The sequence below is a fragment of the Piliocolobus tephrosceles genome, chromosome 2, assembly GCF_002776525.5.
Source record: "Piliocolobus tephrosceles isolate RC106 chromosome 2, ASM277652v3, whole genome shotgun sequence".
Lineage (NCBI taxonomy): Eukaryota > Metazoa > Chordata > Mammalia > Primates > Cercopithecidae > Piliocolobus > Piliocolobus tephrosceles.
Window position 1 is genome coordinate 101071333 of NC_045435.1, and position 18472 is coordinate 101089804.

The 18472-nt window shown below is 49.6% G+C and overlaps 1 protein-coding gene across 4 annotated transcripts in view; it reads left to right on the forward strand.

Moving 5' to 3' along the window:
- IGF2BP2 (insulin like growth factor 2 mRNA binding protein 2) overlaps window positions 1-18466 on the forward strand; it is a 182819-nt gene extending 164353 nt beyond the window's left edge. For 3 of the 4 annotated variants that reach the window (XM_023187469.3, XM_023187464.3, XM_023187465.3), the window contains 6 exons: window positions 3510-3578; window positions 4529-4645; window positions 9797-9871; window positions 12772-12903; window positions 15074-15187; window positions 16612-18466. In XM_023187469.3, coding sequence (XP_023043237.1) covers window positions 3510-3578; window positions 4529-4645; window positions 9797-9871; window positions 12772-12903; window positions 15074-15187; window positions 16612-16704 — 600 coding nt within the window. In that variant the 3' untranslated portion in view covers window positions 16705-18466. The remainder of the gene's footprint in view (window positions 1-3509; window positions 3579-4528; window positions 4646-9796; window positions 9872-12771; window positions 12904-15073; window positions 15188-16611) is intronic. The other variant, XM_023187466.3, reaches the window with a different exon arrangement.
- The last annotated feature ends 6 nt before the right edge of the window (window positions 18467-18472 follow it).

An 18472-nucleotide genomic window follows, 5' to 3' on the forward strand; every position in this document is an offset into this window, starting at 1 on the left:
TTTTGAGATGGAGTCTCACTCTGTCACCCAGGCTGGAGTGCAGTGGCATGATCTCGGCTCACTGAAACCTCTTGTCTCCTGGGTTCAAGCGATTCTCCCGCCTCAGCCTTCTGAATAGCTGGAATTACAGGTGCCCACCACCCTGCCTGGCTAATTTTTGTATTTTTACTAGAGATGGGGTTTCGCCATGTTGGCTGGTCTTGAACTGCCGACCTCAAATAATCCACCCGCCTCAGCCTCCTGAAGTGCTAGGATTACAAGCTTGAGCTATCATGCCCGGCCTCAGATGCCTTTTGAATGAATGAATGAACAAACCCTCACAACAATACTATAAGAACTAGATATTATTTGAGTCTGTTTGTGGATAAGGCTCAGAAAGGTTAAATAATTTTATCCAACTTGCAGAGGTAGTGATTCAGAGACTCAGATCTTCTGACTCCAAAAATGAACTTCTATACACAGGGGCTAATGGCAGAGCCTTCGCTACAAACAAGCTCCTAATTGCAGAGTTCAAGATTTTTTCCCTGTGACAATTTTCCAGCTGTGACTCATGAATAAAAGAGAATTTGTCCTTTTTATCCTTTGACAGCTAATTTTAAAGATCTCTTTCTTACCCTGAGTTCCTAGGAAGTCTAAATTTGATAGTATTTATGTGAGAAGTATTTGAACCCCAAATAGGAGCTACACTGTGGCTTGTCTATTCCCGGCCTCACATGAGTTTTGTAAGGAAATGGTAAGTCATAGTTCAAAGGAATTATTTCTGCGGTGAGACCTGAAGGAACGATTCTTCAGGCAGGAGGAGGGCTGAAGTGCCCTTTTCCCAGAGTAGAGTTTTGTGAGAGGAGTTGCATGAATTCTTCCCCAACTCTTCATGGCCCAGGACACGGACCTGCAGAGAAAGCTCTGGAGCTGATATTCCTTCCAGGGGGTCCTTAAGAAAGAAGCAGAGCCAAGAAAAGCTGCTTCACCCACCTTCCTGCAAAACTTGAGGCTGCCAAGAGACTGCTGATCTCATAGCGCCCTCTTGTGGGCGTGAGGGACTGCTGCAGCCCCTTTCCAAGTCAAAGCAAGGCTCGCACCACAGCCATGTTAAATAGAGCTCTGTCGCCGGCTGCGTGGCTGGTAACCTACAGCTCCTCAAATTGTTCACATCTCTGCCTTCTCGCTCCAAGCTCAAAAAGGGCAGCGGTTTCATTTTGTCCCTATTGGGTCATAAGGCAACGTTCAAACCTTCAGGAGATTCGGGGGATGGAGGGCATGCCCGTCACTGTGAGATTTGCTCAGGGATCCTCAAATGAAAGCTGGGCCACCAGACTCCAAGCCTCGGCCACGTCTGACCACGGTTGGAATCGTCTTCATGGGGGACTATCTTGCAGGGTGGGCCTGCGGGAATTGGTTCCATGGTGCCCAGAGCTGTTCACCTCCTTTCCTGGAGCAGTGTTGTCAGTGTTGACCCAGCCTTAAGTAAAGCGCAGCTAACGATTCTGCTGACTCAGGTCAGCGTTCTGCCTATAAGAATATATCAGACCAGGCGCGGTGGCTCACTCCTGTAACCTCAGCACTTTGGGAGGCTGAGGCAGGTGGATCACTTGAGGTCAGGAGTTGAAGACCAGCCTGACCAACATGGTGAAACCCTGTCTCTACTAAAAATACAAAATTATCTGAGCTTGGTGGCACATGCCTGTAATCCCAGCTACTTGGGAGGATGAGGCAAGAGAATCACTTGAACCTGGGAGGTGAAGGATGCAGTGAGCTGAGATCATGCCACTGCACTCCAGCCTAGTCTACAAGAGTGAAATGCTATCTCAAAAAAAAAAAAAAATCATATCAGACATAGTTTCCTCTCATAGGACTCTTGTGAGGATTAAAAGAGTTTATGAATGGACACAAAATATCTATGTTAGTATCTAGCACACAGTACCTATTCAGTAAAAAGCAGCTACTTGGTGGGGTGCAGTGGCTCACACTTATTATCCTGTCATTTTGGGAGGCTGAGGTGGGTAGATCACCTGAGGTCAGGAGTATGAGACCAGCCTGGCCAACATGGTGAAACCCCATCTCTACTAAAAATACAAAAAATTGGGGCCGGGTGCGGTGGCTCAAGCCTGTAATCCCAGCACTTTGGGAGGCCGAGATGGGCGAATCACGAGGTCAGGAGATCCAGACCATCCTGGCTAACACGGTGAAACCCCACCTCTACTAAAAAAAAAAATACAAAAAACTAGCCGGGTGTGGTGGCGGGCACCTGTAGTCCCAGCTACTCAGGAGGCTGAGGCAGGAGAATGGCGTAAACCCGGGAGGCAGAGCTTGCAGTGAGCTGAGATCTGGCCACTGTACTCCAGCCTGGGTGACAGAGCGAGACTCCGTCTCAAAAAAAAAAATACAAAAAATTAACCAGGCGTGGTGGCAGGCGCCTGTAATCCCAGCTACTCGGGAGGCTGAGGCAGGAGAATCACTTGAACCCGGGAGGTAGAAGATGCAGTGAGCCAAGATCGTGCCACTTCACTCCAGCCTGGGCAAAAGAGTGAAATGCCATCTCAAAAATAAATAAATAAAATACAGCTAGTTTATAAATTTCTGTTTTCTTAATAGCTCTACTTTTTTCTATGCATATCTGCCCTCCTGTTCCCTGCTCCTCTCTCTCCACATTCATTTTCTTTCTCTCCTCTCTCAGTCTCTTTCTTTTTTCTTATGGAGACAGGGCGTTGCTCTGTCACCCAGGCACAGCACCAGTGCAGTGGTGCAACCATAGCTCACTGCAGCGTCAAATTCCCAGGCTCAAGTGATCTTCCCACTTCAGCATCCTGAGTAGCTGGGACCAGAGTGCGCCCTACCACACCCAGCTAATTTTTTATTTTAATTTTTTATAGAGATGGGTCTCTCTATGTTACCCAGGCTAGTCTCAAATTCCTGGACACAAGTGATCCTCCCATTTCAGATTCCCAAAGCTCAGTCTCCTTTTACATTTCTCCCTTCTCAGGATTCTTTCCATTCCTTCTAGAATTCTCTGATGGAGCTGACTGATCTGTCTCCCCAGGAACACATTTGCTTGTTGTGAATAGCTCTTGGGTATTGTCCAGCACACTCTGTTCTTTTTCGTCTACGACTCATCATTCCCCAGAAAATGGAAGGCCCTGGCCCCATCTCTCCACCCGAGGGGCAGGTTCAAAGAGTGTGTGGATGCAAGTGTCAGTGGGTGTATGTGTGTATGTGTGAGTGCGTTCACACCCCTGGTATGTTCCTAGGAAGCCTCAAACATGACTCAGCTTAGAAATGATGAACATTTAGCCCAGGAGCCACTGCAACCAGGGGACATCTTGCCAAGCATTCAGTGGTCTCACTGGGAAAGGTGGAGCAGAGATCTGAGACACAGAGGGACAGGTGTGTAGACACAACAGTGGAGCCAGCTGATGCCACAGCCTGTGTCGCACGTGGGGAATCTTACCTCCTTGAGGACACTGACGGTCCCTGAGGGCACCCGCCCACTGACTGTTTCTCTCATGCTGCAGACCCACTCCGGATACTTTTCCAGCCTGTACCCCCATCACCAGTTTGGCCCGTTCCCGCATCATCACTCTGTAAGTGCCCCTCAGTTCAGCTGCATCTGCCACTTTTCCTTCTCCTGGGGCTGGGCCCACATGGCCCTTGATGACCAGTGAATGTTCACAGTGCGGGTCCTGTCTCCTGTGGTTCTGGGTCGTCCTGGGAGTGACACACCTCAAAGCATGAGCATGCCAAACTCCCCAGCACCCGAGCGTCCTTGAGGTTTTTCAGAGGCCTGTGCTGTTCCTGTTGCACAGTCCTGTGGATGCTCACAAACCTCACAGGTCGCAGGAGCTGCTGCAGATGGGCAAGCAGAAGGCCAGATGAGGAGGTGCTGTTGGCACCGAAAAGCAGAGTTTCCAAAGATCTTTGAACAAAGTCTAGCAAATGAGGTGAACGTCATTTGCACAGATTCCACTTGCAAGGAACCCTGGCAGCCTTGCCCAAGAGCCTCTGCCTTTTGTCACAGGGTCCCAGGAGGGATGGTTCACCCCATTTTCCTGGGCAGTCACCATGCAGCCAGGTCGGGGCAGGTTTAGTTGTGAAGATGCTTCTCTGGATACCAGATGGGTTGGGCAGCTTTCCATTCCCTTCATCAGAATGCCTTGGGGCTGTCTGCAGGCCAGGTATGTTTAATAGCTGTTTTCATTTCTTGGATGAAGACACAGGAGAGATACAGATCACATTTGTATAAGACAGAAAACCTGTGAACAGACAGCTTTTGGAATCCAACAAATTGAGATGCTCGAGGAGTATGCCCTTGACTATCACGAGTGCTGCCTGTGCTCAGGTCCCTTCCTCAGGCTTCACACCTGCAGAGCCGCAGGCCACAGAAAGATCCCGTGCACCATTTTGGCCATTTCCTTGGGTGGCGGGGCCTTCCCACCATGGGGTTCATGGTAAGGCGCTTGGCACCTGTGGAGTGCCTGGAGGAGAGAGCCCGGTTGGAATGATGTCTTCTGTCTTGTCTTTTTTGCCCTCCCAGTATCCAGAGCAGGAGGTTGTGAATCTCTTCATCCCAACCCAGGCTGTGGGCGCCATCATCGGGAAGAAGGGGGCACACATCAAACAACTGGCGAGATTCGCCGGAGCCTCCATCAAGGTGAGGCTGCTCCCGATAGCCCTTGTGGCCCTTTCTACCACCTCCCCTCACCCCACGTCCCTTGTGCCCTCTCAGTCCCAGGCAGTGCCACACCATGCAGAGACAGAATCCCACAGGGATCTAGAACATTTGCCCCAGGACTATCCCCGTCTGCTCTCATCTTTCCTTTTCTTATTCCTTTACTCTTCAACTAACCACTGAATTAGAAAAAAATATTAGTAGCCAACAACCCAATCCAGTCCTTTTTGTTTTATCATTGTTGTCCTCAAGAAGATAAAGAAAGGATGAGGATTTTCCCAAACTAATGGAAGGGACTGCAGTGAAGTGATAACTTAGCAGGTATCAGTGTACGGTGCTTTAATGAGTCTCCACTTCACAGGCCCTGAACTATGAGAAAATAATATGAGTAAAAAACTCTTTAAAAGCAATGATAAAATCATAAACAAAAGCTGAGGATCTAACCGAATAAGCAGCCCAACCTGAGCAGAGCAGCTCAGGAAGGAAGGTCCTTGACTTATGGAAAGGCTGCAAATGCAGACGTGGCTGCATCTCCAGGCCCACATCCTGCCTCCTTGAGCACAGTGTGGAGAATCATCAGAGAAGCTGAAAGGGGAGGATTATTTGCCCCTGGTCCTGCTCCAAGACCAGCTATCAGCTCTGACTCACGGGCAGAATGCTGAGCACGTCCCAAGCCTCACGAAACATTTTCAGAAACAGAGTTTTTGTTGTTATGCAAAATAATTTGCTACCATGGGACAACCCAGAATTCCAAATGAGAAGTCTCATGACTTGGAGAGAAAGAATGCTTACACTTTCTCCCCAGGAAGAGCTGGAATTTCTCCCACAGCAAGTGTGCTAGAGAAAAAACAAAAAATATTCTGAGTAGTACAGAACAAGGGTTGCACTGAGACCATCAGAGAATTTCATTTTGGTGAATCATTTTCCCGCTCAGGCCTCATTTGTCTCATCTGCAGAGTGGACAGACAGGATGAGAGCCCTGAGGTATGGGGGCCCTTGTGCCCAGCAGGCCTGCTGCAGGTGAGACGCCGGCCTAGGCAGATAGGCAGGTGCTGGCCTGACCCCTGAGGGTGGGCTGAGTAAAGTGTGGAAAACGCCCCCAGCTGGCTGCAGCCCTTGGGCCTTGCCCAGCTTTCAGTCCTGCAATCTGAGATCCGGCAGGAAAAAGGTCCATTTCAACTAAAAGGGACTTGAGGGACCATCTCATCAAATCCCCCTCTTGTTCAGCAGGGAAAAGTGAGGCTCAGAGAGTGCTGGGACGTGGGCAAGGCACACATGTGGCAGGGCTGGCTCTGAGATAGAAATCCTGCTGACTTCTGGGGTATCCGGCACCTCCTGGGGCTCACCACCACAGGACCTCTTCATTTCCTATTGCCCGTGAGGAACTAGGGAGTTTTCACTGACTTGCCCAAAGCCACAAAGCTGAAGAATATGAGAGCCAAGATTTGCCCAGGTTATTCTGTTTCCGGTCCAGTGTGTTTTGCCACCATAGCAACCTAACTGTGATGCCAGAATAATTCCCAGCAGGACCTCTAGGAAAATAAGAGAGAGATCAGTCCCATGGGCTGCATCCCGCAGTCCCAGGTCCCAGCGAGGTCCAGTGGTGATGTGTCACCGTGCTCCTGGCGTCTGTGATGGGCAGACAGCAGTGTTGCATCAGGAGGACAGAATGGGCTCTACAGCTTAGGAAGGTCCAGATAGTGTTTTTTATGCTGGGCTAACAGTCTTCTCCAGCAACCTTCTACTTCCCCGGCTCCTGCCTCTCTCCATAGCATAAACCAGGGAGGCCAAGTGTTTGTGAAGGAAATTTCCAAATTTTTAAAATCAATCGGCCGGGCGTGGTGACTTATGCCTGTAATCCCAGCACTTTGGGAGGCTGAGGCGGGTGGATCACCTGAGGTCAGGAGTTGGAGACCACTTGGGCAATATAGTGAAACCCCATCTCTACAAAAATACAAAAATTAGCCTGGCATGATAGCAGGTGCCTGTAATTCCAGCGACTCGGGAGGCTGAGGCAGGAGAATCACTTGAACCTGGGAGGTAGAGGTTGCAGTGAGTTGAGATCACGCCATTGCAGTCCAGCCTTGGTGACAGAGCAAGACTCTGTCTCATGAAAATAAAAATAAAATAAATCTGTTTTTTGCTAGATTCCCTTTGTCTCAACAGGTCCCTGAAAACATCTGTCTCTAAAGCAAGATGGATGATCTCACTAACTCCAGAGATTCTCCCACCCCTAGTTTCTACTTTGCCAGTCTTTGGGGGCCACAGTGAGGGGCACATTTGATGCCTCTGGGCGGGGAGAGAGCCTTACACTCATCCATGGGAGCAGAGTGCCCAGAGGAGGTGGACTGAGCTAAGATCTGGCTGATGCACTCCAAGAGATGCTTTGGTTGCAGGTGAGAGCTGAGCTCACATCACCTGCCTTTCCTGTAGAACAGGCTTCTAAATGCTGCACAAAATTAATTCAGCCAGTGACACCTAATTCCAGATCCTTGCTCCAGCCCTGCTTACCCTGTGATCTTGGCAGTTATCTCTGCGCCCCATTTGCTTCAGTCATAAGATGGGGTCCTCATTCCTGCCCCTTCAGAGGGAGTGTGCCCATAGACTGACATTCCAAAACTGCAAAAGTGCACAGGTGCACAAGTAGCACAAGCAGAAGTGCATAAGTAGCCCTCCAACTTCTAGTCTAGGCTGGAGAATCTGAGCAAAGCAGCCACAAGTCACTAGGAAGTGGATGGTGATGACAGAACTGATTTGGTCAGTGTGAATCATGAATCAGCCATTCACCCTTCTTGGTTTGGGTGGTGGTAGGAGCTGGGAACCACACAGCCATGATCCACACTCTCTTATTTACTCTGAGATAAGGACCAGATTTAATGCCAGGTATGGATCTCAAAGTAGAGTCAAGGGATCCTGCCAGAAGTCTCAATGGCCAGGCTCTGTGTGATCTACCAGAGGGTGTCAGACCCCTCAACACACTCAGATCTGTATTTTTTGGCTGAGGCCCTGCCAAGAAATGGCTGCCCACAGCAAAGGAAGTCCCCCAAGAAGCTCAGAGACTCGCCTGAGTCTCATGTTCATCTTCATGCCACCAGGGAGTCAAGGCCAGAGAACTCTTTGCGGATCCCATGAAGGGGTCCCTCCTTCCAGAGTGGGACGGGTCTGAGCATGTCTTGGCTATGTACTCACAGTAAAGCTGGAGCAGCCACCCTGGACCCTGAGGCCCATGGACGGATCTGGCTTATAGGACACACTGAGAGGAAACAAAATTGAACCCTCTGGTGGTGGAGGTCTTCCTGGAGGAGCCCAAGTGACACAGGTCCAGAGGTGATCCACGCACAAATGCAACACCGAGAGTGAATCCCATTTCACTCAACAGATCTTTCTCGAGACCTAGTCTCAGGAATGGCGCCTCCCTTGAACCGCTACTTGGGTTTTGCCTTAGAACATGATGACCTTGTCATTGACCATGTTTCTTGTTTCGTATTTGATCTTAGCTTAGAACTGCATCTGCGGCCAACCTGGGGCAGGTGTGGAGGACCTTAGGAGATGTGTGTTCTGACCTCAGTCTTGGCTCATCCCCACGTTCCTAAATGCCTGGTGTGCACTTATTTTCCTTTTTTTTTTTTTTTTAAGACGGAGTGTCTCTCTGTCACCCAGGCTGGAGTGCAGTGGTTTGATCTCGGCTCATTGCAACCTCCACCTCCTGGGTTCAAGTGATTCTCCTGCCTCAGCCTCCCAAGTAGCTGGGAATACAGGTGTGTGCCACCACACCTGGCTGATTTTTGTATTTTTAGTAGAGACGGGGTTTCACCATGTTGGCCAGGCTGGTCTTGAACTCCTGACCCCAGGTGATCTGTCCGTCTCGGCCTCCCAAAGTGCTGGGATTACAGGTGTGAGCAACTGTACACCTGGCCTCATTTTACTTTTAATGACAAAATGTGTGGCTTTTGCTACAATGTGTTAATAAGTTTTAATTTTGTATTTATTTTTAGCTGAAGTTTTTTTTGAATAAAACAAGGTATGCAGAAACAAATATGTAACAAGGATCTCTCTAACAAAAATGCCTGTTCAGCCCAGGGTTTGAGTAGTGTTGCAAGAGAACCTGAACTCACAGAAACTAAGAGAAGGAGGCTGGGCGCAGTGGCTCACACCTGTAATCCCAGCCCTTTGGAAGGCCAAGGTGGGCGGATCACTTGAGGTCACTTGAGCTCTTCTTTGGAGGACTTTGAGACCAGCCTGGCCAACATGGTGAAACCCCATCTCTACTAAAAATACAAAAATTAGCTGGGTGTGGTGGCGGATACGTGTAGTCCTAGCTACTTGGGAGACTGAGGCAGGAGACTCGCTTGAACCTGGGAGGTGGAGGTTGTAGTGAGCTGAGATCACGCCACTGCACTCCAGCCTGGGCGGTAGAGTGAGACTCAGTTTCAAAAAATAAAAAAAATAAAAAAAGAGAGGGAGGAGATTTGGAGCTTGCCGGGCCCGGCCCCCATCTTTCACAGATGAGGGAATGGAGGCACAGCGAGGGGAGGGATTTGCAGAACCAAGACTGGAACCAACGTGCCCCTATTTCTGCTCTGCTGCTGTTTTACTTATGACCCATTTGCCATGGAGGAAGCAGTCCTGACCACACATACTCTAACTCAGTTGTCACTTGCAGCTGACTACCCCTGCGAGCTGAGAATTAGAACCAGAGATACCTTTGCTGCAAGCTCGACTCCAATTTAACACATTGGTGGACCTGCCCTTCCTTCCCTTTGGGCCCTAGGTGGGTTGGCAGAGCCTATACGCCCCTCTTCCTAGAGCTTTTGACTCCCTGGTTATTTCCTAAAACTTGACTCTGTGAGAGGAGGCCCGTCACAGTTGGTGCTCGGGGCAGGGACAGGCAGTAACTACTGGCCTGTGTCTGACTCTCCCTGGGTGGCCAAAAACCCAAATTTGATACTGGGCATTACAGTCATGACTTCCTAAGACCAGGGTGGAGGCAGCATGGCATCAGACAGAGCCAGGGGTAACGGCAGAAGCAAGACCCAATTTCTCCTGTCGGTGTGCTTCCCGTCCACTTAGACTTGAAAGAGGGGCTAGGGAATGCAGCTGAGCATCAGCGTTTTCCTCTCCTGTGAACCACAGATCGCCCCTGCAGAAGGCCCAGACGTCAGCGAAAGGATGGTCATCATCACCGGGCCGCCAGAAGCCCAGTTCAAGGTTAGTGCCACGGGCCACCTCAGCCCTGCAGGCTCTGGGCCTGTGCCTGCAGCCACCTTAAAGGCACATTCAAGGCTCTTCTTTAGAGGCCCAGCCTCCATTTCCCTCCCTGCTACTGCCCACCAGGCTCAGGCTCACCCTGTCGTCCCCACCTCCATCCTGGCTGTTCCTTCTGCATGTTTGCCCTCTGCTGGGAAGCCCTCTTCCCCTTCCCTCCTATGGAAAAGTCGATCATCTGTCGGTGCCCAGTTCGAGTGGTACCTCCTCTGGCAAATGTCATCTCTTAGCCCTGGTTCTGAGGATGGATGTCTCTGGCTCATTTAGTCATTTCTACCCTTCAAGCCACAGAGGACTAACACAGGTGTAAGGGGAAATAGCATGGTTTGTTGGAAGTTCTTTGGTGAGGTGTGTTTTACTTTGTTTTGTTTTTGCCTTTTTTTCTTCCCTAGGAAAATTATAACTTGAGCTTTCTAAAAGTGAGAAACACGTATTTATTTATAAAAGTACAATCCTTATCATTAAAAATATTTATTTATTTATTTATTTATTTATTTATTTATTTATTTATTTTTTGAGGCGGAGTCTCGTTCTGTTGCCCGGGCTGGAGTGCAGTGGCCGGATCTCAGCTCACTGCAAGCTCCGTCTCCCGGGTTCACGCCATTCTCCTGCCTCAGCCTCCGAGTAGCTGGGACTACAGGCGCCTGCCACCTCGCCCGGCTAGTTTTTTGTATTTTTTAGTAGAGACGGGGTTTCACTGTGTTAGCCAGGATGGTCTCGATCTGCTGACCTCGTGATCCGCCCGTCTCGGCCTCCCAAAGTGCTGGGATTACAGGCTTGAGCCACCGCGCCCGGCCAAAAAAATATTTAAACCTTAGCTGAGCAGAGGAAATTCACACATGTGGAACTGGTCAAAAGCAATAGCCTCGGCCAGGGGCAGCAGGTGGTGGCATCCTCCTGTAGTTCCAGCTACTCGGGAGGCAGAGGCAGGAGGATCCCTTGAGCCCAGGAGTTTGAGAACAGCCTGGGCAATATAGCAAGACCTCATCTCTAATGAAAAGAAAAAGATAACAAAAAACAGTAACGCTTCAATTCAATATTGGACAACATGTGGAATATCCATTTAACAGAATATTATTCAGCCATAGAAAGGAATGAAGTACTGATGCATGGTGCAACATGGGTGACCATCACACGAAGTAAAAGAAATCAGACAGCAAAAGCCCCATATAGGCCAGGTGTGGAGGCTCATTCCTGTAATCCCAACACTTTAGGAGGCCAAGGCAGGAGGACTGCTTGAGCCCAGGAGTTTGAGGCCAGCCTGGGCAACACAGTGAGACCCCCATCTCTACAAAAAAAATTTTAAAGTAGCTGGGTGTGGTAGCATATACCTGTAGTTCCAGCCTCCTTGGGAGGCTGAGGCAGGAGGATCACTTGAACTCAGAAGGTCAAGGCTGCAGTGCGCTGTGATCATGCCATTGCACTCCAGCCTGGGTGACAGAGCAAGACTGTCTCAAATAAATAAAGGCCATGTATGAAATGATTTCATTTATATGAAATGTCCAGAATAGGCCAGTCCATAGAGACAGAAAGTAGACTGGCAGTTGCCAGAGAATAGGAGGAGTTGGAACTAACTGCTAATAGGTATGAGGTTTTTATCTGGGGGAATGGTATGGAAATGTTCAGAGTAGATAATGGTAGTGATTGCACAACATACCACTGAAATGGATACGTTATTTTTTTTTTTAGTTTTTGTTTTTTGAGACAGAGTCTCCCTCTATCACCCAGGCTGGAGTGCAGTGGTGGCATCTCGACTCACTGCAGCCTCCATCTCTCGGGTTCAAGTGATTATCGTGCCTCAGCCTCCCAAGTAGCTGGAATTACAAGCACATGCCCACACACCTGGTTAATTTTTGTATTTTTAGTAGAGATGGGTTTTCACGATGACCAGGCTAGTCTTGAACTCCTGGCCTCAAGCAGTCTGCCCACCTCGGCCTCCCAAAGTGCTGGGATTAGAGGTGTGAGCCACCATGCCTGGACTGAAGTGTGTACTTTAAAATGGTGACTTTCAGATTATGTAAGTTATATCTCAGTATTTTAAGTAAAGAGGGAAAAAAAAGAACATTGTAAGCTGTGGTTCTTTTTCATTTAAAAAAAAAGAAAACAGGTTCTTGGCTCCTCTACCTTTGGAGTTAGACATCAAAAAGAAAGATCATGTTGAATGTAGTGACTCACACCTGTAATCCCAGCATTTTGGGAGGCCAAGGTGGGAGGATCACTTGAGGCCATGAGTTCAAGACCAACCTGGGCAACATAGTGAGACCTCATCTCTAAAAGAAAATGAAAACATAAACTGTGATCATTGCCACTGTACTCCAGCCTGGGCACAGAGCAAGACCCTCTTCTCCATCAAACATTTTTTTTAATTAAAAAAAGCAACATCAGGCTCCTCAAATCCCATTACCATCACCATCACCTCAATCCTTTACTAACCAGGGCTATGACCCTGTGGTGATGGGAGTTAAGAATCCCCTGAACAAATTCGGTCAATCAAGCAAACATTTATAGGTGATAATATGGAAATAAGACAGAGTTCCATCCCCTCACCCATCCCCTTAGCCCTGACACACAGAAAGCTTCCTAGAGGAGGCAGTCTTCTGCAGACCACCAAAACATGAATGCCCATGCACATTTTTCAAAGTGCAGCCATCAGATGTGGCAGGAGCAGCGCCCCCTGGGTCTGTGAGAGAGCGGAGGCTGGGGCACACAGCTTCCTGTGTGTCCCAGGGAGTGTGGGAATGGGACTGACCCGTTGTCTGGATGCTCCAGTGCCCTTGGCAGCACTGAGGAAGTGGCCTGCTGCTGGCTGACTGAGAGTCATTAGTCATGTCTTGCTCTCTCAGGCCCAGGGACGGATCTTTGGGAAACTGAAAGAGGAAAACTTCTTTAACCCCAAAGAAGAAGTGAAGCTGGAAGCCCATATCAGAGTGCCCTCTTCCACAGCTGGCCGGGTGATTGGCAAAGGTGGCAAGACCGTAAGTGTGCTCCACTTCATCACCTGGGCCAGATTCCCCGCTCTGGCCTTGCCCGAGTTCCCTCAGTCTCCCATTTGGCGCCTTCTTTCCCAATGTACAGTCAGGGTCTTTGGCAGACAAACTCAGGCTTTCCTGGCATCTGAGCCCTTTGAGGCATGAGGATCCCAAGGACAAAAATGTCATCAGCTTCACTCCACAACTTAAGGCCCCCAGTCCATGGTGTTATAAGCCCAGCACCAAAAACACCACGTTCCTGTGCCCAGTAATACCCATCTTGGCTCCAGGGTAAATGAAGGTCTCCACTCCCCGAAAACAGAAAGGCTGTCTTCTGTCCCCTTCTTTATAGTCACACGTAGCAGCCATTAAATAGCTTGGCAGACCACCACCTTCCCTGGATTTCACTCAGGCCTGCGCCCTGCACTCTCTTCTGACTCTCAGCCCTCCTGACAGATGCCTCCAGTCCCTAACTCTCCCTCCGCAGGCTCCAGCTTCTGGCTGTTTCCCAAACATGGCTGTAGGGGAGCTAGTTTAGCAGTAGGGATGGTGGGCAAGGAGGAAATCGTTTTTTAAAAGATCATCTACATTTTCTACCAGAAGGTGGCAGTAACAAACGCAGTGTAGTTGGAAAAGTGCCAGAGCATTAACTCTGAAGCTTGTGGGAATGAGCAGGTGGTCTGTAGACCCAGGTATGTTCTGGAATGTGACTTACCTGGGTGGGGAGATGAACACTGGGAAGTTCCAGTAGAACCTAGTGCAGGCTGCCTGGCAAAGTAGCAGTGTTGGGTGGCAGGAACTTGCAGGGGGCTCTTGAGTCCTGAGTATGTATGTATATATATGTATATGTGTGTTATTTGCTGTTTTTGTAAAGCTTTTTTTTTTTTTTTTTGAGACAGAGTTTCGCTCTTGTCACCCAGGCTGGAGTGCAGTGGTGCCATCTCTGCTCACTGCAACCTCCACCTCCCTGGTTCAAGTGATTCTCCTGCCTCGGCCTCCCGAGTAGCTGGGACTGCAGGCACTCGCCACCACGCCCAGCTAATTTTTTATATTTCTGGTATAGACGGGGTTTCACCATTTTGGTCAGGTCAGGTTGGTCTCAAACTCCTGACCTCAGGTGATTCCCCCACCTCAGCCTCCCAAAGTGCTGGGATTACAGGCATGAGCCACTGCACCCAGCTGTAAAGCTCTTTACATAGAAACTCTTAAAAGGAATGCAAAACCAAGTTCTAGATATAACGAGTCAGCTTTATACGAAAGAATGAAGCGGTGTGGAATCAGAAGATTCCCTGTCTCCAGAATGCAGTCAGCCTTCCAGGGCACACACTGCCCCGCTTTAGGCGGAGCTGGAATGTAGGAGGCAAAAGAAAGCAGATGGATCAGCAGGGAGTAGAATCCTGAGCCCCTGGGTGTCCTGTTTGGCTATTTCAGAACCAGTCACTGAATTCTCTGCATCCTCCAGACTGTCAGGTTTCCCCTAAAGCACATGCTGAACCATCCTGTGAGCTCGGCATCAGGCCAGAGGGCCAGAGGATGGGGTCCGAGCCCTCGGGAAGCGTGCAGTCCTGATGGGCAGCAGGCCCAGTGAGGCAGTGGGGAGGAGAAACAATGCAGGCAGTGGTTGGAGTCACAAGAAGCTCAACATGGGCTGGAGGCTTCATGGAGGTGGGCCTGGGGTGGGATACAGTGGCTGGGAGAGAGGACAACAATCCAAGGGTAGGAACACATGAGCAAGGCTTGGCGGGAGGAGTGAAAATGAGGAGGAGGGAACAGCAGGGCTGATTCGCAGGGACAGTTAACCAAGAGGAGGTTTGGCCTCGTGGTCAGCACCCAGGAGAGCATGTCCAGGAGTAATGATCTTACGGGGTGGGGGTGGGGAGTGGGGGGTTATGGGAAAGCCTGGGGTCTCTGTGAGCATGTGCAGGCCTGCACTGATGGGAACTCCAGAAGAAGAGAAGTTTGCCTCAGAAGCAGCCCCAGGAGTCCGTGGCTGGACTCCCTCTCCCTGTCACTGAGCCTGGCAGGGCTCAACCAACATGGCCCCATGTGCCCAGGGGCAGAGGAGCCCCCCAGGGGTGTCCTTCTTCGCCTACTCCACCTCTTCCACTCCGTCCTGAGCCCATCACGCTGACCGGCAGGGAACCTATCCAACCCATTGCCTTTTCTCCCTTCACAGGTGAATGAACTGCAGAACTTAACCAGTGCAGAAGTCATTGTGCCTCGTGACCAAACGCCAGATGAAAATGAGGAAGTGATCGTCAGAATTATCGGGCACTTCTTTGCTAGCCAGGTACTGTGCTGTGAGGGCCCTGTCTCTCCTGCAAGTCTCTTTTCAGTTCTCTGCTAAGCTACTCATGGCCTGTCAGGTGGCCACAGCCCTGAGCACCAATCCCTGCCAAGATGGAACCTCCGCCTGGTTCTTCCTGGCTCTTCCGGGATGGCCACCAGGGCAGGGATGTTGTTTCACACTTCTCTCCACTGTCATCCCCGAGGTATGTATGCCAGGAGCTTGAGGAAGAGTGGAGAGTTAAGCCCTTAAGCAAAGCCAAGCAGGTTCCAAGCCCCCTGCAGTGCTTAAGGGCATGGTCTCAGCTTCCCTCACCCTCTCTCCTCAGGCCCCAGTGCCAGCCTCCCCGCTGGGAGCCAGGCAAGCCCACCCTCTGGATTCCTCCCCCAAAGCCTGAACACTTACTGTGAAAGGCTATATGCTCATGGCAAGAGAGCCTCGTTTCTCATTTCTCTCTCCTCCTCTTCCGTCTCACCGCAACCCACCCTGTCAAAATACTGCACCTCCACACAGCTGCTTCTCTTTCACTGGGAAAGGCCAGCACCTGGCCGCTTTCTCTTTGGTGCTTTTGTAAATTGAGTTTTGGGAGACAGCATTCCTGGTCTTTGTCCTGAATTAGTGAAGACAAACAGTGTGCTCGGTGTAAGCAGACACTGAAGGTCTGCCTAAGCTGTCAGCCTGCTCTCCCAATGCCTGTGCCTGTGCCAAGAGACCTGATGGTCCAGGAAAGGGCACCTGCCACACTGTGGTTCCCCTGCCACCCACACACACACCCCCCCAGTGCCCTTCAAAATTCTCACTTGGGTCTTCTGCAGTCAGAGTCCCTGGCCACGCCCCTCGTCTGCTGTCTCCCCGCTTCGCTCAGCTCCTCAGTGACCTGGGAATGTGTCTGAATAGCCAGTTCCTACAGGAGTTCAGTCTGCCAGGGAGCTTCCTGCAGGCACAGTGCTGGGCTGGGTGAGGGGACAGGTGGGGGTCATGTGTGTGCTCCAGCTGCTGTTCAGGGTAGAGCATCTGGGCTCAGTTCCTCCCTCCCTCCCCTGTCCATCACACTCATGCCCTCCTAGCCACTGTAGAACGGGGGTGGGACCAGCATGGGAGCCCAAGTGTAGCATCTGACTCTGCACAGCCCCCTGTTGCCGGCTGCCTGCTTCTGTTTCCTGGCCTGTCCGTCCAGCAGTGAACTGGAAGCTGCCAGAGTCCCATCCCCTTACCCTGGACCTTGGGGTGGGAGTTGGTGGGGGGCCTCTGCCACTTACTTCACAGCAGAAAAGGGCCCAGAGTAAGGTGCGGGGGTGGGTAGATGACGCTTGTCTGAGCATTCCACCCTTCTTCCCCAAGCCCCAGAGCCTCCCCTGCCGTTTGTCCTCAGAACTGGGTTCCTTTTTTCTCCTGTCCTTTCCTCTCCCTTGTCTCCCTTGCTGCAGACTGCACAGCGCAAGATCAGGGAAATTGTACAACAGGTGAAGCAGCAGGAGCAGAAATACCCTCAGGGAGTCGCCTCACAGCGCAGCAAGTGAGGCTCCCACAGGCACCAGCAAAACAACGGATGAATGTAGCCCTTCCAACACCTGACAGAATGAGACCAAACACAGCCAGCCAGATCGGGAGCAAACCAAAGACCATCTGAGGAATGAGAAGTCTGCGGAGGTGGCCAGGGACTCTGCAGAGGCCCTGAGAATCCCAGGGGCCGAGGAGGGGTGGGGAAGGTCAGCCAGGTTTGCCAGAACCACCGGGCCCCGCCTCCTGCCCCCCAGGGCTTCTGCAGGCTTCACCATCCACTTCACCATCCACTCGGATCTCTCCTTAACTCCCACGACGCTATCCCTTTTAGTTGAACTAACATAGGTGAACGTGTTCAAAGCCAAGCAAAATGCACACCCTTTTTTTTGTGGCAAATCGTCTCTGTACATGTGTGTACATATTAGAAGGGGAAGATGTTAAGATATGTGGCCTGTGGGTTACACAGGGTGCCTGCAGCGGTAATATATTTTAGAAATAATATATCAAATAACTCAACTAACTCCAATTTTTAATCAATTATTAATTTTTTTTTCTTTTTAAAGAGAAAGCAGGCTTTTCTAGACTTTAAAGAATAAAGTCTTTCTTTGGGAGGTCTCATGGTGTAGAGAGGAGCTTTGAGGCCACCCACACAAAATTCACCCAGAGGGAAATCTCGTCGGAAGGACACTCACGCAGTTCTGGATCACCTGTGTATGTCAACAGAAGGGATACCGTCTCCTTGAAGAGGAAACTCTGTCACTCCTCATGCCTGTCTAGCTCATACACCCATTTCTCTTTGCTTCACAGGTTTTAAACTGGTTTTTTGCATACTGCTATATAATTCTCTGTCTCTCTCTGTTTATCTCTCCCCTTCCTCCCCTCCCCTTCTTCTCCATCTCCATTCTTTTGAATTCCCTCATCCCTCCATCTCAATCCCGTATCTATGCCCCCCCCCCCCCCCCAGGCAAAGCAGTGCTCTGAGTATCACATCACACAAAAGGAACAAAAGCGAAACACACAAACCAGCCTCAGCTTACACTTGGTTACTCAAAAGAACAAGAGTCAATGGTACTTGTCCTAGCGTTTTGGAAGAGGAAAACAGGAACCCATCAAACCAACCAGTCAACCAAACAAAGAAAAAATTCCACAATGAAAGAATGTATTTTGTCTTTTTGCATTTTGGTGTATAAGCCATCAATATTCAGCAAAATGATTTCTTTCTTAAAAAAAAAAAAAAAATGTGGAGGAAAGTAGAAATTTACCAAGGTTGTTGGCCCAGGGCGTTAAATTTACAGATTTTTTTTAACGAGAAAAACACACAGAAAAAGCTACCTCAGGTGTTTTTTACCTCAGCACCTTGCTCTTGTGTTTCCCTTAGAGATTTTGTAAAACTGATAGTTGGAGCATTTTTTTATTTTTTTAATAAAAATGAGTTGGAAAAAAAAATAAGATATCAACTGCCAGCCTGGAGAAGGTGACAGTGCAAGTGTGCAACAGCTGTTCTGAATTGTCTTCCGCTAGCCAAGAACCTATATGGCCTTCTTTTGGACAAACCTTGAAAATGTTTATTAAAAAACAAAAAAAAAAAGATGACAAAGAAAAACAGAGAGAGATAATATTGGAGATGTCCTGAATTTTAATAGGGTACGCGCCATTAGGGCTTTTTGCGCTAAAGGATGAACATGTACTGGTTTATGTGGACAAGCCATTATACCACCAGACTGCAATGCCAGTTTCCTCTACTGCAAACAGTGTTCTGTGACAAAAAAAAAAAAAAAAAAAAAA